We start from the raw sequence: 23,197 nt of genomic DNA, 5'->3' as shown, positions 1-23,197 counted from the left end.
AGTTCAAGAGGCGTGCAAACCGTTGTGAAGGGCGGGTATCAAGTCAGCCGGAGGGCGCTTGTTTGCTCGGGGTGTCGCGGAGGCGGCATAACGTGGGGTTGCGTCCCGAAGAAGTGGGCGTCCCTTTAGCCCGAAACCCTATCATTGGGCGAGTGCAGCCAGGGGTTGTACAAGGAAGCGATGGTGGGCAGGCGAGCATACCACTTGGAGGAGACAGGCTTTGGAATGTTGGACGCAGCGGAGTCAGCGCCGCACTGCGACGAGGGCGTCGCAGGATTTGGGTGGGGGAGAATGTCACGATCCGATTCCTAACGACGCCATGAACATAGAAGACACGCATGCTGGTTGGCTAAGAACATTCATTGACTGGGAATGGTTCCAGGGAAGGGGCGTGCAGGACCACAGGATGGTACCTCTTCAGAGTTCAGGCAGGTCGACTCGGTTCAGTTCGAGGTGCTTGTCGCTAGTCTTGGACTTGACTATAAAGAAGGGAGTTGGCCATCTCTGCACAAACTGGTCGGGAGCTGGAGCCGTTCCCCTGACGAGGCCATGGCAGGCCGAAACCAGTCAGCATGTATCCTTGGGAGGGCAGGTCGTGGTGGCTGACCAGGGCGCTTGCGCGAGCTGAAGCAACGCCTTGGTGCCGCACGGGCCGTGCCGCTGCGCCAAATCTCTAGGCCCGTGACATAATGGATACTATGAATTATACTGAACTTCAACTATTTCTACTATTCTTCAGGGCGTAATACGAAATAAATAAATAAATAAATTTGCTGCTAACTCATCAAGTATCAATTAAAAGTCTTGTCAAGAGGATTATCCAGAACTAGCGGCCAAGGTTCATCCTACTCGCTACAGTTATAAGGAACTATATTAAGTAGCAGCACTATTCATTGGGAAAAAGAAGTTCAATTGCATTAACAGTGAGGGAAATTGGAATTTGTCCATCACATATCCCAAATGATGACGATACAAATTATGAAACAACCAAATGGAAAAAAAATTATACAAAGTATAGCAAGGACACCTGTTCAATTCTGTAAAAAGGAGCTAAGTGGCTGTCAAAAAAATGCTTCTCTTCAGCTGCCTTACTCCCATGACCTACCCACAGCTGCAAGAACAGCCAATGTAAATATTTAACTGAGATTCAAGCATAATAGTCTAAGTCATCAAACAAGTATTCCGATAACATTTTAGTAAGAATTAGTAAATTGCACATCTAAATCCTAAAAAAAAAAGTAGGTGCAGTAAAGTAAAGAAATATATATATATAATCAACTTCTGGAAGCCATCATCAATAGTCAGATGTCGCAATTTAAAACATCAAGCAGAAAAAGATGGTATAATTATATTCATGTTATAACAAAAAGTTCGGAATTTTATCATTTTAGTAAGGGGACAACAGACAATCACAAGAGAGAAGTATTTCTGATTACGAAGCAAACAGGTCCATATAACCTCTAAATCAAAATATTTTAAATAATTTTGAACACCTTTATATGAAATGCTACTTCTGAAAGCAGAAATTTCATTGAAATGAGGTGAAGAAAACTGTTCGCTAGCAAGAAAACATGATGAAAATGTCCTTCCATTTTGATACTGGCAAGAAGCAATGAGGTAATTACTAAGCACAGAAAAGCCAAAGTGCTTTAATATGCTTTTCTCGTCTTGAACAAAAATATGTGGAAAATTTTGGCCCAAATTTTAAGAAAATGATTTCTACTCAAGTGGACAATTTGATATAAGACAGTAAATTTTAACAATGATTTTTTTTGCATGCAAATTATTGCTATACTGCAAGCTAAACCGAACGAAAGAACATTTCCAGCCAGGATCTTACCAAACATCTTGAATGCTAGATCTTACCAAACATCTTGAAGCTATAGTCGAGCATACTACGACGACAATACACAAATTGATTTGTTGGAACAAAGTTGTTGAAAATGATAAGAAAAAAACTCCTTGGATACTCTGAGAAGAGAAAGGGGAGAGAGGGAGAGAGACAGACAGACAGACACAGAGATGTCAATATCATACCTTCTCAGGCCTTGTTTCCACCTTGAAGCGTATTAAACCTAAACAAAGTACAAGAACAACTGCCAACGATGAGAACAGCACAAGTGCAGGATATCTAGCAACCCATGTTCCATATCTCCTGAACATAGTACCAAAAATTACTCAGCATGTACTGCCAAATACTTGGGTAACTAAATATTAATGGTATAGGAGCGAACCTGAAAAAACTTGACATGTATCCTTGGACAACTGAAAGATGGACCTCATCTGCCATTTGAGGGACCCTCTCATGCACCTGATAATTATTAAAAAATAATTAACAAATGTAGCATTAGCAAAAATAAAAGTACTTCTATAGATATTAGAAAAATAAATAAATAAATAATTGATTAAAATTACTGAACATGTATATATAAGCATGACTTCATATATGCCAACTAAGAAGTACAGGCACTTCTACAAACGTGCCGTGTTCGGGTCGGACACTAACACATCACGGACGCTCCTGGACACGTTTCCGACATATCATGGCCATGTCCATAATTCTTATTGTATCGGACACTTGGCCGACACATCTTGGACGAGACATATGGGACACTTGGTCAATACATTCCGAGCACTTAACTAACACATCCTATACTCTTCGTCTTACATAAAACAAACACATGAAAACCCTAAAACCATTATAAACATACATCAAAGTGTCCAACCTCTTTTTCTTTAAAACTGACATGAAACCATTACATGGCCTCGGGTACATGCGTCGGGTGCAGGTGTATATCCAAGGACCTGATATTTATTAAAAATAATTAATAAATGTAGCATCAGCAAAAATAAAAGCACTTCTATAGATATTAATAAATAAATAAATTATGGATTAAAATTACTGAACATGTATATATAAGCATGTCTTCATATATGTCAGCTAAGAAACACGGACACTTCAACAAAGGTGTTGTGATTATGTCGGACACTCGTGGACACGTTTCGTGAAACGTGTCCACAATTTAAATATAATTTTTATTATAACAAACACTTGGCCGACACATCTGGGACACTTGATCAACACATTCCAAACACTTGACTAACACATACTACACTATTCGTCTTATATAAAACAAGCACATGATAGTCCTAAATACAACAACTACAAACATACATCAAAGCGTCCCAACCTCTTTTTCTTTAAAATTGGCATTAAATCTATGTTACATGGACTCAGGTACGTCTGTCGGGTGCGGGTATATATAGATGCATCGGTTGTGTCAAATCCCCAAACAAAAAGATACATTAAAACTGTTAAATATTTATATTATATAATATTTTTACTTTATTTTCTACGTAAAATAATGTCTTTATGTAACATAGTGTGCACTATTGGCATTTCACTCATTTTGAAGCAATAATACAATAAAACTGAATTATTAGACATGGTTTTTTCAAATTCTCACATTTTACATGGTTGGACCATGTCTGATTTTTAAATTTAGGATTTGCTGATTTTTTCTGCAAATAATTTGCTGTGCTCTAAATGAGACTTAGTTCATGTTATCATTTCCTCTTTAATTCATTGTCAATATAATCTGGTTGGACATATAGCTTTCTAAGTTCACATATACCTTCTTTTCTTTTCTTTTTTTCGTTGGCAAGAAACACACACCCACTTTGCCCCTTTGGGGACTCGAACCCTCACCATCCACTTTGGGAGGTAGAGGAGATACGACCAAAAGTTCACATATACTTGATTGAACTTATCTAAATATTTCTGTGTTAAATAGCTCTTTCTTATGTTTGTTTGCAACTCCATGTGCTTCTAATTACTAAGGACCTGGTGAGCTATTCGAAATACACCGGTAGGTTGGCTTATTGAAATGACATATGGCGATCAATTTTTATGTATCTCACATTTTCCTTGGTGGTTGTGGCTCCATTTTGCAATATATTTGATTTTAAATATACCTTGCCACTATAGTTTTTTCAATGAACACACAAACAAACTCCTACTATGGTCTTCCCAGTACGCCAACACACACACACACACACACACACACACTGGCATACTAATAAGCATGGACCTGGACACAATTAGGACACGGATACGCCAACAGGTCAAATTTTTAAAAAGTAGGATACGGCGTGGGCATATCTAAATATAAACATAAATTTTCAATCATATATCTATTGGTTAAAGCAGTTATAGAACTTTAATTGATTTATAATTTCTATACTAAAGTTACATAAGTTAGAAAATTAAGCTATCTAATTATTAAAAGAATATATTATATTATATATGATATTACTCTCCTATCTTATCATTATCATTATGTTTTTGTTCATTGCATACTATGACGTGTTTAATGCTATGCTAGATGGACTTTTCCAAGAGTAGGTGAAGTACCCACGTCCGACACGCATTGCTCGGGCATGGGTATTGCATATGTTTCTCACACTTTTGATTAGATATGCACCTAAAAACCATGTCTAATGATTCAGTTTCATTATATTATTGCTTCAAAATGAATGAAATACCAATAGTGCACCACTATGTTGCATAAAGACATTATTTTACCTAGAAGATAATGGAGCTACAACCACCAAGGAAAATGTGTGATACATAAAAAATTGAATGTCGTGTGTCATTTCAATAAGCCAACATACCAAGTATTTTGAATAGCTCATCAGGTCCTTAATAATTAGAAGCACGTGGAATTGCAAACAAACATAAGAAAGGGCTATTTAACACACACAAAAGATTTGGCTAAGTTCAATCAAGTATGTGTGGACTTAAAAGGCTATATGTCCAACCAGATTATATTGACGTTGAATTAAAGAGGAAACCATAACATGAACTAAATCTCATTCAGAGCATGCTAATTATTTGCAAAAATAAACAGCAGCATATCCTAAATTTAAAATCAGAAATGGTTCAACCATGTAAAATTACAGGAATTGTTTTAATAAAGCAAACAACAATAAAATTCCAAGATCTGATGACATGACTCGTCATGGTTACAAGTATGTGGATCTTTTTTCCTTTCTTTTTTCATTTGGGCTTTTAGCTATGTGTATCTGACACCAAAACAAATGAAGAATATTTGGAAATTAGATAATTACAGCATCTATACACACACACATCCATTTAAGTGCACTGTAAATTAGCAAAGATCAATAGTTTCCAGGAAATATAATGTTTCACATATTGATAATTAAACACAGCATGATTTACAGAACTAGCCCACAGTTTAGAAAGAAGATAATAATAGATCACAAGATAAAGAACATAGAAGTCAGGAAACACCTTCATATCATGCTTCTGCACATTGACATAATTGATTTCACCTTCATCCTTATATTCCAACAAAGGTTTCATGGTAGATGCAGCTCTCCTCCTTTCTTTTGTCCGATGGAACAAACCCCATCCAAAAAATGCAGAAACCAAAATAATATAGAGGATTGCTAGTGAAAATTCAATGCATCTGACCTGCAAACAGCAACCAATGGTACCAAAACCAAGAAAAATATATCAAAAGGCTAAATTAACACACAATGCTACCAAAAGATAGAGCTTCAAGACTAATGTAGAGCAACTAATTAACCAATGTAGAGCAAAACAAAAAGGGAAAAACTATGTTGGTCAACTCTAACCTTAAAAGACCCAATTTTGACCAAGCAAGCATCCTTCTTGTGTGGAGAAGGAGGTTCTGAACTGGAACACACGGGAGATGAAGGACAATCTCCACAAGAGCAGCCCAGTGAAGTATCCCCACAAGAATAAATGGACACATTCATAAGTTCCATTCCAGATGACTCAGGAATACTTGGCTGAAAGTTAATGGCATAGGGTGAACCAGGAACACCAAGGTCTGCTTGCTGACCAATAAAGGCAAACCATTCTGGCAAATACAATTGGAAATAAAAGCATCAACAGTTCAACACTTGGAGAAAAGCAAATGTTTGTCAAAAATAGAAGAGGTAAAACATTTCATGCAATATTCGGCTCAAATATCAGCTGCAAGTAACTTGTACTCAACAAATTACATAAGCAAGATCATTACGCACTTCTGATCAACCCTGATGCCCTCACCCTCCACTGATAAAAATATTCAGGCTTTTATAGAATTTTCTTATGAAGGTTTATCGATTATGAACCTGCACAAGTTGTTTAAAGTATGACAAGGGTTTACCAAATGAGACTATGACCAGGACTCTAGGGAATACATCGTATGTGCTTGAAAATTACTTCAGTTACCTCTTTGTTTTAATCATATAATCCTACTATTTGCAGATGATACTCTGGTTTTCTGTGACATTCTGGCTTGCTTTTAGGCAGTATCCAGGCTAAAGGTGAATGTGGCCAACCCGGTCGGGAATGTACAGGACATCTCTTCTTTAGCTGCAGTTCTTGGATGCAGGGTGAGCTCCTTTCCTATCCCTTATTTGGGATTGCCCGTAGGGGTTTCTTCCAGGTTAGTGAGGAGTTGGGATTCTGTGCTTCATAGGTATGCAAAGAGGTTGACAGGGTGGAAGAAGCAATACTTATCCAAGGGGTGTAAAGTAACTCTTATCAAGAGCACTTTATCAAGCCTTCCCACTTATTTTCTTTCTTTGTTCCAAATTCCATGCTCCGTTGCTGATAGAATTGAACAAATTCAAAGGAATTTCCTTTGGGGAGGAAGGGGAGATGAGTTCAAGTATCATCTTGTTAGATGGGAGCAAGTGTGCAAGCCTATAAAATTGGGGGGTCTCGGTATTAGACGATTGATTCCTTTTAATCAAGCTCTTCTGCGCAAATAGTTGTGGAGATACGGGAAGGAAAGACATCGTCCTTGGCGCAGATTAGTATCTTGCAGGTATGGGGAAGATGTTGGTGGATGGACTACACGTCCGGTTTCTATTGCGGGAGGAGTTGGGGCTTGGAAATCCATTCGGAAAGGTTGGGATGCCTTTTCCACTCATATCAGATTCAAAGTTCGTGATGGTAGTTGCGTTCGTTTTTGGGAATATCTTTGGTGTGGGAACCAGCCTTTATGTCATACATTTCCCAGATTATATAGTATTACAGTTGATAAACATGCCATAGTAACTAACTGTTATCAGCTTGATAATAGTGGAATTACGTGGAATGTTCATTTTCGGCGTTCATTTCAGGATTGGGAGTTGGAAGAGGTGAGCATTTTCTTGGATCAATTGTATCGGCAAGAAGGAATTGGCATGGGTTATGACAATTTGATTGGATTCCCTCCTCTCACAGGCGTTTTGTAGTAAGGTCTTTGTTCTTTTGTTAGTCTAATTTTGCATCCTATGATTTTCCATGGAAGACTATATGGCGCTCTATGGCTCCTACTAAGGTGGCATTCTTTGTATGGATTGCTGTTTGAGGTAAAATTCTGACGATCAATAATTTGAGGAAAAAGGGAAATGTTCTTGTTAATCGGTGTTGCATATGTAAGCAGGATGGGGAGTCAGTCGATCATCTCCTAATGCATTGCTCTGTAGCGCACGATTGCTAGAATCTCATTCTTGGCCTATTTGGCATGTGCTGGGTAATGCCATGTTCTACTAAGGAGCTTCATGCTTGGAGACGTTGTCATGTGAGTAGGAGTGTTCGTGATTATTGGAGATCTGTACCACATTGTATTTGGTGGTGCATCTGGAAGGAGCGAAATAGTAGAATGTTTGAAGGGAATGAGTCGTCTACAGCGACTCTGAAACTTTTTATTATTCGTTCTCTATTTAGTTATGTGAACAGAAGTTCGTGTTCCTCTTCTGTTGATTTAATTTCTTTTTTGGATTCTTTGGGGCATTAGACCCTGGTTTCTCTTATGTCTACGGGACGCGTTCCCCTATTGAACGCCTTTTTTAATTTATTATTACTTATCAAAAAATATATATAATTCTAGAAAATATATGATAATAGATTTTGTTTCTTAGGTGAATCTTATTGTTTCCAAGAAAAACAACAGATTCTAAAACTAAGTAATGGAGGGAACTATTATGAAAATGACGGAACCACTAAGATAAAATCATGAAGCACAATCTAAATCTCTGTGTGCATTTTTTTTGTTGAATAAGGAGCTTTTGTGTGACATTTATCCATAAGATATTACAATTATTTGAAAGCCTGAAAGGTATGCAAAAATGAGCCGAAAAGGATTTATTTTCCTTTCTTTCCTTCCTTTTGGTTGTTTATTTATATATATAGAGAAAGTATACAAAAGTCTACTTTACCAATAAACGCGTTTGTAAGTGTAAAAAAGATTCAGATATTATGAATAGGTATATGAAAATCCAAAATTAATGCTCATAAAATATCACCAAAAAAAGAAAGAAAATTCAACATAAAATTTTCCATATTTAAAATTTTAGAGGTTCTTCTATTAAAAAATGGAGCATAAATTTAAACTCACAACAGAAATCTATGCATTTCATAAATTCGTCCTTGATTGAGCATATATATATGATTTTTCTTCTCTTTCGTCCCCCCAAATGGAAGAAAGTTCTTGGAAAAATCAGTTGGTCGTACATAACCAACGTATGGGGATCATGGCATAAAATGCCAGAGAAATTGGCTCATTTAGCAAGATTCTTCATCTTATTAATGTTACAGTACACTCCAAGAAAATATTAACCAAGAAAGTTTATACTTGTGCTCTTAAATCTTGATACCGAAAAGGAGTGTTCAACTCCTCACAAATTTGCCCTTTTTTTTTTTTTTTTGATAAGTAAGATTTTATTGAAAACGCTCAAAAGGGGAGCGGAACCCAAAGAAACAAAAGGCCAAAAGGCACCTTAGACCTTCAAAGAGGCCAAAAAAACAATAATCTCCTCCGTAGATCTATAATCTCTCCCTGAAATCCAACAAAAAAGAGTAGTAATAATAGAGAACTTAAGCAAAGAAACAGGCTTCTTTTTTCCTTCAAAATATCTCCTATTTCTCTCGAGCCAAATACACCACCAAATACAAAGAGGCGTAGCCCTCCAAGCATCCTGAATGATAGCCCCAACAGAGACGCCTCTCCAAGCCTCAATCAACCCTCTAGAGGAACAAGGCATAGCCCAATGGACTCCAAATAATCCAAGCATCAAATCCCAACAGTCTCTGGCCATGCTGCAATGTAAAAGGAGGTGATCAACTGTCTCCTCATCACACAAGCACATATAACAATGATTGACCACCACCTAATTCCTCCTCCTCAAATTATCCTGAGTTAAAATCTTACCCAAGATGGAGGTCCAAGCAAAAAAGGCGACCTTGCGGGGAGCCTTGGAATGCCAAATAGGCTTCCAGGGAAAGGGTCTCCAGTAACAAACGGAAGGCATCTGAAAAAAGACCTAACCTCGAAACGGCCTTGCGAATTAGGAACCCAGAACCAACAATCCGACTCCCCAAAAGTGATCACCTGGCTATACAGAAGCTCCAAAAAACGAGAAACATCATCGATCTCCCAATCCTGAAAATGCCTCCTGAACTGAACATTCCAAGTCAGTCTCCCTTTATCAAGGTGATAACAGTCAACTACCATAGCCTGTCAGTGAGAAGCAATCCTATAGAGCCGTAGGAAAGCGAGAGCAAGAGGAAGCTCCCCGCACCAAAGATCCTTCCAAAAACTAATCCTCCTGCCATCCTTAATTCGAAAACGAACATGCTCGCCGAAATCATCCCAACCCCTCCGAATGACCTTCCAAAGCCCCACCCCCCTTGGACCACGCATCGCAAGAGAGCACCACCCACCACTACTTTCCCCAAACTTGCTCGCGATAACTCTCCTCCAAAGCCAATGTCTCTCAATCCCAAACCTCCAGAGCCATTTACCAAGGAGAGCTTTATTGAAAGGCAACAACCTCCTTAACCCTAAGCCTCCATACCGAAATGGTCGGCACACATGATCCCACCGAACCAGGTGAAACTTTAACTCTTATCCCTCCCCCCAACCAAAAGAAAGTTGCACCGCAATCTCTCAATTCTCTCAGCCACTAAAGAAGGAATCTGAAACAGAGAGATGAAATAAGTAGGAAGGTTAGAAACGGTGCTCTTAATCAGAGTGACCCGACCCCCCTTGGAAAGGTACTGCTTTTTCTAACCCGCCAACCTCTTCTCGAATCTATCCACAACCGGATCCCAACTCCCCACACATCTCGAAGGAGCTCCCAAAGGCAATCCTAAGTAAGAAATGGGAAAAGAGCCGGTACAACATCCAAGGATCTGAGCAAACATCTCAATCTCAGGAACATCCGCAACAGGCACAAGAAGACTCTTGCCAATATTAACCTTAAGACCAGAAACAACTTGAAACCATATCAAAACGCATCTCAAATATCTCAACCGGGACGCGTCCGCATCACAAAACACAAGAGTGTCATCCGCAAACATCAAATGGGAAATCTCCAGTTGACTAGCAACATCCCTGCCCACCCGAAAACCTCTCAAAAAGCCCAACTCCATGGCCCTCTTCAGCAATCTGCTAAGAGCCTCCATCACAAAAAGGAACAAGAAAGTAGAAAGCGGATCCCCTTGTCTCAAACCCCTCAAGCTGGAGAAAAAACCCATCGGAGCACCATTCACAAAGATAGAGAACCGAGCGCTAGAAATGCAAAAAAGAATCCATCTCCTCCAACGCCCACCAAACCTCATCATCTCCGATAAATAGAGAAGGAAACTCCAGCTCACATGGCCATATGCCTTTTTAATATCCAGCTTGCAAAAAACACCCGGAACACCGCTACTAGCAATAAGAACTGAATCCAAAATCTGACGACCTCCCACAAAAGCATTCTGAGAGTCAGAAATGACGCCAACCATAACCTTCCTCAACCTAGAGGCTAAGACTTTCGCAATCAGCTTGTAAAAACATCCCACCAAACTAATAGGGCAGAAATCTCTAACATCCATTGCCTCTCCCTTCTTCAGAATAAGAGCAATAAAAGTGACATTCAAACTTTTCTCAAAAGAGCCCTGCACAAGGAAGGCGTGAAAAGAGCCTATCACCTCCTCACGGACCACCTCCCAACACTCCAAAAGGAATCTCATAGAAAAACCATCAGGACCAGGGGCTTTATCCCCATTACAGCTCTTCAAAGCAGAGAAAACTTCCTCTTCTGAAAATATCGCTTCCAAAGCAGAGCACTCCTCACCCGAAATAGAGTCAAAATGAAGCCCATCAAGTAAAGGGCGCCAACCAGCTGATTCAGTGACTAACTTCGAAAAGTAGTCAGAAAAACCCTTGCAAATCTCCTCCTCTTTACTGAACATCACCCCATCCACCCGAATCCTCCCAATTTGATTGCCCCTTCTGTGAGCATTGGCAAGTCTATGAAAGAATTTGGTGTTATTGTCACCTTCCTTGAGCCACAAAGCTCTAGATTTCTGTCTCCATGAAATCTCCTCTATGACAGCGATCTCAGCAAACTCTGCTTGACACTCCACCCTCCTAAGCTTCAATGGAATCGTCAAAAGACCCTGACTCTCCATTTTATCAATATCAGCAATCTCAGAGAGAACCCGATTCTTCCTCCAGGCCAAATTACCAAAAACCTCTTTGTTCCAAACTTTGAGATCATTCTTCAAAAAACGCATCTTGCCTGCCAAAGAATGACTAGGAGTGCCAACCACTCCATACCCCGCCCACCAGGATTGGACTTGCTCTCGAAAACCCTCAACCCGAAGCCACATATTCTCAAATCTAAAAGGGGATCTTCTGCTACGCAGCCCACCACAATCCAACATCAACAGAACATGGTCAGACAAAGGACGAGCCAAGGTGGCCTGAACAACATCAGAAAACTTCTCCTCCCAATCACTCGACACCAGGAATCTATCAAGCCGAGAAAGAGTAGGAGGAAAACGTCCACTGGACCAAGTGAAAGGCCCACCCACCAAAGGCAAATCAAACAAACAAAAAGCATCAATAAACTCTGAAAAAGCCATCATGTCAGCCGTCCACCTGCCCCCTGTCGACCTCTCAAAAGGGGAACGCACAACATTGAAATCCCCCCCGATACACCAAGGCAGCGACCATCACCTACGAATCTCCCCCAACTCCTCCCAGAGCAAATGGCAAACACAATCCTCCGAAGGCCCATAGACTCCAGAAAAGACGCAACGAAAACCATCCTCCACCATAGACAGAACACAGGACGCCGAGAAAAACCCAACCTGAGAGTCCAACAAAGAGATCCACCGCTTATCCCACATGATCAGGATACCACCCGAAGAGCCAATCGCATCCAAAGCAAACCACTCCACAAATCTCCCTCCCACAAACTTCGAACAATCACATCAGTCATCGATGCTATCTTGGTTTCTTGCAGACACACAACATGACCGCCTGTTTTCCAAATCACCAATTTCACCACTTTTCTTCTAGCCGGGTCGTTGAGACCTCGGACATTCCATGAAAGAATTTGTAGCTTCATAGTGAAACAGTAGAGTTGACAGTCTCACCCCTCCTTTCATTGGCCCTCTCCCTAGCCCCCCTCCTCCTCCTTTCATAAGTGACAAGAGTCGAGGGGCTTGGAACCCCCCTCTCCTCTCTCCCCACTAGAAAACTCCCCCTACTACCCATTTTATCAGCAAACTGAGCATTAAGAATATCAAGGAATAAACTTGTCGCCTCCTCCATCCGACCCTCAAAAGAAACACCCAAAAGGGAACCTATCTCAACTCCCTTTTCCCTCACCCAATCATCCTCCAAATCAGCCAACCCTGCATCAAATCCCGTCCCTTCAGCAAAATTCCCATCCGGTCTAACAACAGCCAAAGGGGTAAGCAAATCAAAATCAGACTCACATCCGTTCCACAAAACAATACCCAAATCCCCATGAACAAAGGAACACGACCCATCCTCCCCATTCTCAACAAATGACAAAGATGGAGAGCAGCTAGAGAGCGGGGTCCCAAACACCTCATCTGCCAAAAGATCATTCTACTCACTATGAGAACCCTTCGAGACAAGATGAGCCCTCAAAAGCACAGCAGCGGAAGCATCATCAATCCTAATCTTCATATCCTGGCCCCCACACACAGTAATTCCTTCACTGCTAACATCACACAACCGGGAGGATCCCATCTCAATACCACTGTCTCCACCAGGTCTTTTCTCGAAAATAGGCACCGGTTCCCTTTCAAAAACCGGGGACAAGCATTTTGAAACAGAAGACACCACTCCCTTTTTCAGCCCCAAGCTCCTTCGTGACACCCCATAAGGGTGAGAAGAGGAAGAAGAAGGGAGAGAAGGAGAATGATCATGCAAAAAAAAAGACATACCCGAACCAGAGTCGAGCTGCAAACCCGGAATCCACTTCTGCTTTTCCTTTCTAGACCATCTTTTGCGAAAAGGGGGAAATAACACTTTCTTCTTCATACGGTGTCCCTGCACAAGCCCTTTAGGACGTCGACCTCTTCTAGATCCTTCAGGGAAAACACCGGACGGATGAAAGTCAATGCCTTCCACAACATCACTTAAAGGCCCGAAGCGGTTGCCCGGCCAGAAATAACATTGGGCGAAACTGATCCTCCCTTCATTTCACAGCCCAAATCTACAGGTCCTTGGCCAAGACAAACAACATCTGATGGGTGGGCCGCTTTACCTCCATCCGGTCCACAAGATGACAAACTGCCAACATCCTTCAATCCAGACTTGCCAACCACAGACCCACAAGAAGAAAGGGAGTTCGATCCAGAAGCTCTAACCACCGGCCCAATATTAAGCCCAACCACAGACTTAACCCCAGAAGAGGCCTTCACATCTTTCGGAGCCCAGGATTTTGAAATAAAAGTGGAAGCAGCTGTCATCCACTTTGAACGGCCAAGCCCTCTGCGCCAACCACGTGTATGGGCGTCAAGGCTCCCCCTCCCACGCGCTTAATTGACGTGAGAAACACCATGGTGACTCCCCCTTTTCCACATCTGCACGAACGCCGGACGGCCAAGCCCGATGAAACCTCCACCCTTCTGCCTTTCCCGGGAACCCTCTTGCCGGCGAAGATCAAGCCCAGCCGAAGAGCTTTCATTCCTTCTCAGAGTGAATAATCTTCTAAAACATTCCGAATTGCGCTTCCATAGATCATCCCTCCATTCCTCCCATCTCTTAAAATATTGTTCATGAGAGAGGAAAGAGAACTCTCAAAATCCATTTGATCCAAACAGAAACACACTCTACGGATACACACACAAGAGGAGGGGTATACAATGAAAATAAGAAATAAAAAAAGGAAGTCCTGTTCTTCTTCCGAAGATTTAATTATTTTTTTGGCTTCTTTGGGATCTTAATCCCTAGTTCCACTTTTGTATAAGGGATGCATTCCCCTCTTGAACGCCTATTTTATTTCAATTATTACTTATCAAAAAAAAAAAGGAAATGTTCAAGACCAAACAAATCAATAAAAAAACAGTAACATAACGACAAGACAGATAGATAATGATGCTAAACAATCTATAGCCAAAAAAACCCACCAGACCCAAAGACACCTCAAAGAGGAGAAATAAGATTCTAGTAAATAAATAAATAAAATGAATCACCTATGTCATCTCTCTAACAAAAGTTGTTCTCTATCTTGTTTCTAGCCGTATTCTAATAAGATTTTTCTTATTTGAACTATTAAGCCACATGAGATACTGCTAAGCATGATGCTTACAAGTGCACACTACACCCATATGTATGAATAGAGAGAGAGAGAGAGAGAGAGAGAGCAATGGAACATAAAAGGCAGAAGTCACCTTTAAAATTTCGAGCACCGGCACCAATAAATTCGATGGCCCGCGTATTCATAGTCCCAAACTTTACTTCCTTGCATGAGTTATACAACCCTTCTCCAAAGGTATCAGTTATTAAGAAGTCTATGCCATCCACAGTCAGGTTCCCATTAATCTGAAACACACCAATTATAAAAAGAGAAGTCATACAATAGGTGTTACTAACTTCATAGTCGATATCAAATCAAAAGTAATAACTATTTTTTCTTTCTGGGAAGTAATAACTATTAGCAAATGCTGTCAGCCTCCTCTTCTAAGAAATCTCCGATGATGCTCTTGCTTGTAACACACTTTGTCCATTCTCAGCGTGCTAAAGCAAGAACTAACTCACCCACATTAAAATCAAGCACATGCACAAAATATTTATCTAACTATGAATCACAATCTCATATGCCAGTCAACTCAGAATGCGAGCTGCCCACCCTACACCATCTCCCACTCCTTAAATCGGGTAACAAATAGTATCAAATGCACAAACCTCCATGGCACAAGCAAATAGTCTGGAGTTATGATGTTATGAGGAACACAGATTGAAGTCATTTTCTGGGAGCTTTCCTATAAGTTTCATAGATAGATTTTCTGTTCATCCATTTCTCTTTCATTTTTCTTTTCAAGTAATTGTGGTTACTCCATTAAATGTGAGTTTAGAGAGAGCAAATATGAGGTTATAAGCATAAATAATATCAAACAGAACTGATACACCATATTACTTAAAACAAGCTCTGAGCACTAATCAAGTATGACTCACCTCAGAAACAGAAGTCACATTGATAAATAGACTCTGATTTGGAGAGCAGGAAAGCTCACAGAAAAGATTTAGGAAGTTCCGTAAGCACGCTGGGCAGCCCACAAGGAAAGGAATTGCCTGCAATAAATAGAATTCATTAAGAAATATGCAAGTGGAAATAGCTAGACAGATATTTAGCAAGTCAAAAGAAAAATTCATGTCTGTTCTTGGCTCAACGGACTCGCATAGAGTCTCATTGAGAAGTCTCAATCATGGCCCACATCATAAGTAGTAACACAGGTACAAATCGAAAACTATCTCATGTATGCCATGCAAACGTCCTATAGCCGGATAGCCACAAAAGACAGTCCATCAGAAACAATTAAATAGAAGCAGCAGCTTCAATCTAATCAGCAGGCCGCATGATATGCCCTCCTCATTCTTCATATAGAATTTAATGAACAAGAGATTTAACATAACACCACGAATTAAATCATAAAATTTATCTAATAAACCACACAAGCTACAATACCAGCATTCAAGTATCCAAAGAGCTTAGGCAAACGTGACAGATGAGGCAAGGATGTGTCCATGCTACTTAGCTCACAGATACATGCCTGAAACTTCCTAATGTATTCATATTTATTATTTCGAGCACATACTTGATACTTCTCAAATCATGATACATTGATACATGTCTAACAACTATTGAACATCAAAAGTAGCATTTTGATTATATTATCATCCAATTGTTAGAAAGAGAAAGTGAACAAAGGTTTCGAATACTTGGAAGTTCTTAAAGGAAAAAATAAAGAGATAGAGAGTATATATTGTGTAATTTAGTTTCAAGTTTATGTCAATGCAATGTAATTCTCAACTTCTCGTATGATCTTTAGTATTATAAGTTAGAAATACAAAATATAACAGATTCATAACAATTTTCTTGGTCATATTTCTTTTGTAAGCAAATGTTAAGACATAAAATATGCATATAACATATAAAACAATCAAATTTATAAATAGAAACATATGTATAATTTTGACACATACGTACATACATATATAATGTCATATCCTCGTCATATCCATATACTATGTTTTGAGAATTTTTCATATCAATGTGTCATATTTATATCCACTTCTTAAAAGTGATGGGGCCAGTAAGATAATGGCAAGAATTTGTCATATCAATGTGTCATATGACTCATACTTATATCCCATATATGTGTCCAAGCTTCTTAAAGTGTTTTTTGTTTTAGTAAGCTATTGGCTAATTTCCATAATCAATAGAGTTAGATACCTATGGCATATCCTCGTCATATCCATATCCTATTTTTTTAGAATTTTTCATATCAATGTGTCGTATTTATATCCGCTTCTTAAAAGTGCAGGGCCCAGTAAGATATTGGTGAGAATTTGCCATATCAACGTGTCATATGACTCATACTTATATCCCATATATGTGTCCAAGCTTCTTAAAGTGTTGGGCACAGTAAGCTATTGGCTAATTTCCATAATCGATTGAGTTAGATACCTTCTTAGTTGAGCCCTCCAGACTCCTCACTTTAATAAGATTAATTTGAGGCTGCTTACTAATGGATTCATGTGGTCATTGTATCATAAAGGTATTTGATAATTAGTTGTCAATTGATTTGGTTGTTACCTTTGTTTCATTTGGGATTTCCAGCCTTCACTTCATTTATTTCGGGAAACTATCATTAAAAGCAAAATTCACAAACCCTAGCCTATTTAATTTATAAACCCTAACCGAACAAGAAGAAAAGAATTACTCGATCATACACCACTTTACTCACCATTCACGAACAGCTAGTCTACAATATTACATCTTCAACAATTCAACTTAATTTCCGCTAAATTTCAAAGGTGACAAGCAAGCATATTTTTGCTTAAAAAACATATTTAATGTAATCTTGAAGCATCAATCACAGGCTTTGTTTAAAACTTGGAAGCATGAGGAAAATAAGGAATGTGCTCAAGCATGGTGTCAAATATGAAAAAAGAAACGCCCACAAACCCATAAAATCAATATTAGTTTCTCATTAGAGAAAATTATAACTGCAAAAGAGGCTATCAAATACCAAAATGTTTCATATTAGGTCACCCCAGATAAATTGTTCATATAGGAACATCTATCAAAAAATAAATAAGAAAAAAAACAATCCCATAAAATGGTTGTGTTAGCAGCAGCAAGAAAATTTCTCTCTTTCACATAATGCATGAAAACATATGTTGGTAGCAGCATAACCCTTTCCAAGCAAATAATCTTAATCATAGTATGCGTGAAACCAAATGTCAGTGATTAATTTCAATTTCAAATAAACAAATGAGAAGAAAAAATCTTTACTTGTTGAACTTGAACACGCAACGTATCAAACTGCGTCTCTGTACAACAAACATTTCCACTTATTGTCGGACACAAACTTTGGATTTTTGCAGAGAATAACTCGTTAGGCTGCAAAGCATATCAAATAAAATCTTATGAGCCCAAAATATGCAGGATGACTGCAAATGAAAATAATTCAAGAACAAACACAGATATCATATATACCTTCACAGATGGGGAACCATATGGGCAATTCAATGCTTTCCCATCACTTCGTTCTCCACAAATATCATACATTGCACAGTATTCTCTAGAATGTGTTTCTCTGATCGACAAATCAAGCACAGGAAATTTCAATATTTTCAAGAAAATTCAGCAATCACATGGAAATCAAAAGTGGTCATATAAGTCTTCAACTCAAATATTGCAGTTAAGAAATGGTCAGGACAATCAAGAATGCGAAGATAAAACGGACAAATGGCTATACAATTTCCATACAGGTTAGTGGACAATTTCCATACAGATAAAGAAGCATATACATCCCATGTGTAAGGAGAAAATTTTCCTAGAAATTAACTGAGGAAACATAACAAGTACAGCAAGCAACAGTAACATATCCATCAAAAAACCCTATTTAAGATAAAACAGATTCTTTAGATTTTTTTTTTTTTTCTTTCAAGAAACTATTTCATCAAAACAACACAGAGAAAACGCATAAAAACTGTATCTTGCAACTGGGTAACAATGTAGGTAAATTAAAAGCCCAAAAAATCAAAGGAGTCCAGAGTCAATCAAGCAGTACCAAAAAAGTGCCGTAATCTGAAATACATGTCTACATATATTTAACCTACAAGAACCAATCAGAGACATAAAATTCTACATATACATATAAATACATTCCGTATGTATGAATAGGTAAGGATTAGTGTTTTGATCTAATTTCATCCTCATATGCCACCGTCCCATACTGGTGCATATAACGCATATGATCCGTAAATGATGTAACACTCGTTTGAACATCCAACGCATCCAGAAACAATCATAATAGAAACCAGATATATGCAAGATCCTATTATGCATCCAGTATATGTTTATAACCATATATCCTCCATTTAAATTGCTAGAGTAATGATAAACAATTTAAACTATTCAAGTGCCCACATCATGACATACCTAAGTGGCAACTAGTTCAATATTTCTTTGAAAGTTTACCGGATAGTCACAAGGGTATGGTTGATGCATTTATGAGTGGATCTTCCCTTGATAAGCATGAGGATGATGTGTGACAATTGTATGAAAGTATGAGTGAAAATTCAATGCATAGATCTTTGTCCTCTAAAAAATGATAGAAATCTAGGTGGAAGGAAGAATATTGGCTTATATCAAGTTGACAATTCCAATGACATAGCCGCCGAGATGAAATCTTTGTCTCAAAAGTTTGATCAATTTTTTATTAACCAAACTTCGGCGGATCAAATGTCTTCCTCCCCTAACCATTCTCATCGTGCATCTAATGAATCTTGCATGACTTATTCAAGTATTTTACATTCTACTTCCAATTGTCCCCATGGACATGTGCCAAGTGAAAACCTTGAGCATGTCAATGCTACATTTGTCAACCAAGAAAATAATCCCTATGGCACTCATTACAATTCAAGTTGGAGGAACTATCCAAACTTCTCTTGGAAAAGCCAAGGCGAAGGCTCAAACCCTCCCCAAGGTGGTTTTCAAAACAAGTATGTTCCACTTCCAATGCAAAGCCAAGGTTCCCAAGATTTTAGATCTTATTTTCAATCATCACATGGAGATCAATTCTCTAATTCTCATTTCCCTAACCAATCATCGTATTCCCAAGGAAATTCTAGGAGTCCCGCTTTTGAGGAGAAAGTGTTAACCGCTCTAGGTACTTCAGAGGCGAATACTCAATTGTTTCATTCCCATTCTCAATCCATTACTAAGCTAGAAACCCAAGTCGGACAAATAGCTAGTACTTTGACTGCTAGAGAGAAAGGGAAGATGCCTTTGAATGCACCACCAAAGGAAAGTGGTCTTGACCGAGCAAGTGAGCTCCATTTTGCAACATAACACACTCCCAAAGTTTAAAGACCCCAGTTCACCTACTACTTCTTGCATCATTGGTGACCATTCTAGACTTAGGAGCAAGTGTCAACCTTCTTCCATATTCGGTATATGTCAAATTGGGCTTAGGAGACTTAAAACCGACGTCGATGGTTTTACAACTTGTCGACCGATACATGTCTACAACTTTATACAACAAAAATCCATTTGCACATCAACCATCTCTCACACGCAGTCACTCTTATAAACAAAGACTCAATAAAAGCAAGAAAACTGCAAAAATAAATAGTTATTGACTATCCCGTTCTCGTATGGGTCGAATCAAGCCATCACTTACCCATTAGGGGAATCGGAAAACAACGGAGCCTCACCCTTCTCTGAACTGGATAAACATGCGAACCCAGACACCTAACAAAAAATCAATAAAAATTAAGTCACTAAACAAGAGAAAAAAAAAAAAAAAAAAAAAAAAAAAAAGACCCAATAATGTGGCACATACATTGACCAAGATAGCATACGAGTATAATCTCCATTTTTTTTTTTTCTCTTTCTTTTTCCTATTTTCAGAAATTGAAACAGAATAAAGCAAGGTTTCGTAAAACTTTTCTTTTCCTTTTCATTCCTTCCTTCATATCTGTTTTCTTTCATACTCTTGAAGTTTTTCTCGGCAAACAAACGGTAATAGAAGTGCAAGTAGAAGATTATGGATTCTTGCCTGTAATAGAAAGATAACGGCGAGAAGACCTAGAGAGGATAGCGATTTTGTGTGTGAGAATGCCATGACCGTGTAATCGGTGGATAGAACACGAAAATTGATCAAACCATCAATTCTATACTTCCTAATTTTTCTCCTTTATTTCTAATTTCTCTCTCCTCCCTCTCTCTGTCTAAGTTGTAGTTGAGCGGTGAAAGCAAGCGAGTCAACAAGAAAACAAAGGTAGTGATCTTCTGCGATTCGGAACGGAGGCGGTTACTTTAATTGTACATGAAAAATGGACACCTGTCACGCACTCACCCACCATGAAGACGGAAGAATATTAGGATCATTTTTCTTGATTCTTTAAGTTTTAACTGTTACTGTATTACGAATTTTACTCTCACTCCCTAAAAACCTCCCTAAACTATTTTTATTACCATTAACCCTCTAAACTATCAATTTTTTTGCAAAAATTATCCATCCCTGAAATTCCTTTGTTTTCTCCGGCCAATTAGGCGCGTGATGAACACATGCCAACACTCTATTTTTAAAATGACAAAGCTACCCTTATACTATTAAATGTATAAAATCAAAATTAAAAAATCCCAAATTATTGAAACCCCAAAAATCGAGACTCCTTTCGCCGTTTTGGTTCTCTACGAGCCACACAACCATCACAAACCAAACCTGTACACAGAGAGATAAATATTGTAACAGAGCTACTTCGGCAACGTAAAAGAGCTTATCTACCAAACCAAAGATAAAGAAAGCTTCAACAAAGCTCAACAAAACCTTAGTTTCTCTCACTATAAATCAAATAAATTTCACTTATAAGGGTTTGTAGATCACATACAGTGCTTCAATTTGTGAATCTAAAATGCCTTGCAGTTGCAGAGAATCAAAACGGTGAACATCGACGATTTGCAAGCTTAGGGTTCGAATGGGCAGAGGCAAGGCTTCAATTGCTGCTATTGATTTAGGGATTTCACTTTTATAGCCTAAGCAACGGCGACAAAACCCTCTGCAAATTACTACGTAACTATTTTGCGTTTGCCAGGAAGAAACAGAGGACACCCAAATGGTTTACAGATAAATTAGAGGTATAGATTAAAGATTAGTGTTTACTAATTTGGCCCCAATAAAGTAAGATGGTAGCTTCGATGGATTCTTTTTTGGGTCACCGGTGCAGCATGGGATGGTGTTGATGAATTCTTTATTTTTGTTCACCGGTGTTGATGGATTCTCTCTTTTAGGTCAATGGTATGGGGATGCGAATGGTGTTGATGGATTATTTTTTGATAATCACACTTAACTGTACCCGCCAAAGACTGTACCCGCCAAAGGGGATAAGATTGGAACTGTTTTCGGCCACTCCAATCAAAATGAAAGCTTTTCCATTAAAACCGGTGAGAGCGCAACTTCAAACTCCATTACCGCCGACGCCGATGAGAAGCTTTAAGAATCAACAAGCACCAAAATTAGTGAGAGCCAACCTCAAACTCCATGATGGCCAGCACTGCGAGCAAGCCAGTGAAGTCTCATTCCAGTGAACCACAAACAAACCTTTTTTATAAGCATCATACAAACCCAAGGCGAAACCTTTTTGGTCGACGGTGGGAGAAAACTAGAGCATAGAGAGAGAGGAAGTCGTGTGTAAGGCCGTGTTTGGCGCTCTGAAATGAGTGTTGGTTTGGTGATAAGGATGAGGTAGATAAGGCGTGCTGTCACAATCCTATTGGATGGTTAAGATTTGTTTGGCAAGTCATCAGCTGAGGGTAAGACAATACCACTAAAAGGTAATATTGTAATCCTCTTTTTCCGGTGCTGGAGACTTCACCTGATGTCCTTAACTACAACTTTATCATAGTTTAGGGGGCAATTATTAATTTAGGGGGGGTTTGTGCAATTGGCTGAAAGTTCAGGGGGGTTTATGCACTTTACCTTATTTTAAATATAAAAAAAAAATTGTTTTAACCGTTATGACCATTTCACGCTATAATTTTTCTTTGTTTAACCTATAATTTTTTTAAAAAGATAATAGAAAAAAATGTGTTGTTTGTTCAGCAACTGGTCAACCAAACAGTAAGGGCTGTTTCGCTGACCGTTGTTAAAAAAGATCAGTAAATAAATATTATAGTCGTTAGGCACTTTGACTAACCCAGATAGCCCCTAATTTTAAAAGGATGGTCTCGACATTTTAATAAATATTTTATTGCATTTTATAGTTGTATTTGCCTATTTATTTTAATTAATTGTCTAATTGTTTTTAATTAAATTACTTTATTATTTGGGTTAATTCTTGAATTGTCTTGTTTAAATAAATCGTTTTATTTAATTGTATTTTTATTTGCTTTAAATGGATTATTTGGTTTTAATTGTTTTAAATGGTTTACTAGGTTATCTAAATGAGTTAATTGGGTTTTGTTTTAACTATTTGTTTTCTATATAGTTAGTTGTAATTATTAAGGTGCTAATTAGGTTTTAGTCTTTTGTATCACGTATGGGCCGGCTAGGGTTTAATTAGGGTTCTGTCTCTAATTATACATGGACTAGGGTTTTATTTTAGCCTTTATATATAGAACA

At 38.6% G+C, this 23,197-nt stretch overlaps 1 protein-coding gene across 2 annotated transcripts in view; it reads right to left on the bottom strand.

Annotated features, from left to right (window-relative positions):
• Positions 1 to 20,854, bottom strand: part of LOC132293774 (uncharacterized) — a 57,369-nt gene extending 36,515 nt beyond the window's left edge. For both annotated transcript variants that reach the window (XM_059791396.1, XM_059791397.1), the window contains exons 1-11: positions 20,633 to 20,854; positions 20,255 to 20,325; positions 18,064 to 18,163; positions 17,860 to 17,967; positions 15,516 to 15,632; positions 14,732 to 14,882; positions 5,662 to 5,909; positions 5,315 to 5,497; positions 2,235 to 2,311; positions 2,038 to 2,155; positions 1,028 to 1,111 (exon numbers count right to left, since the gene is read on the bottom strand). In XM_059791396.1, the coding sequence (XP_059647379.1) occupies positions 1,028 to 1,111; positions 2,038 to 2,155; positions 2,235 to 2,311; positions 5,315 to 5,497; positions 5,662 to 5,909; positions 14,732 to 14,882; positions 15,516 to 15,632; positions 17,860 to 17,967; positions 18,064 to 18,163; positions 20,255 to 20,325; positions 20,633 to 20,698 (1,323 nt within the window). In that variant the 5' untranslated portion in view covers positions 20,699 to 20,854. The remainder of the gene's footprint in view (positions 1 to 1,027; positions 1,112 to 2,037; positions 2,156 to 2,234; positions 2,312 to 5,314; positions 5,498 to 5,661; positions 5,910 to 14,731; positions 14,883 to 15,515; positions 15,633 to 17,859; positions 17,968 to 18,063; positions 18,164 to 20,254; positions 20,326 to 20,632) is intronic.
• Between the last annotated feature and the right edge of the window lie 2,343 nt (positions 20,855 to 23,197).

Source organism: Cornus florida, unplaced genomic scaffold (assembly GCF_030987335.1).
Source record: "Cornus florida cultivar Cherokee Brave unplaced genomic scaffold, ASM3098733v1 CherokeeBrave_3.0.0_Hap2_Chr02, whole genome shotgun sequence".
In the NCBI taxonomy this organism is placed as follows: domain Eukaryota; kingdom Viridiplantae; phylum Streptophyta; class Magnoliopsida; order Cornales; family Cornaceae; genus Cornus; species Cornus florida.
Note: the sequence above shows the minus strand (reverse complement) of the source record. Positions and strands in the feature narration are given on the sequence as shown.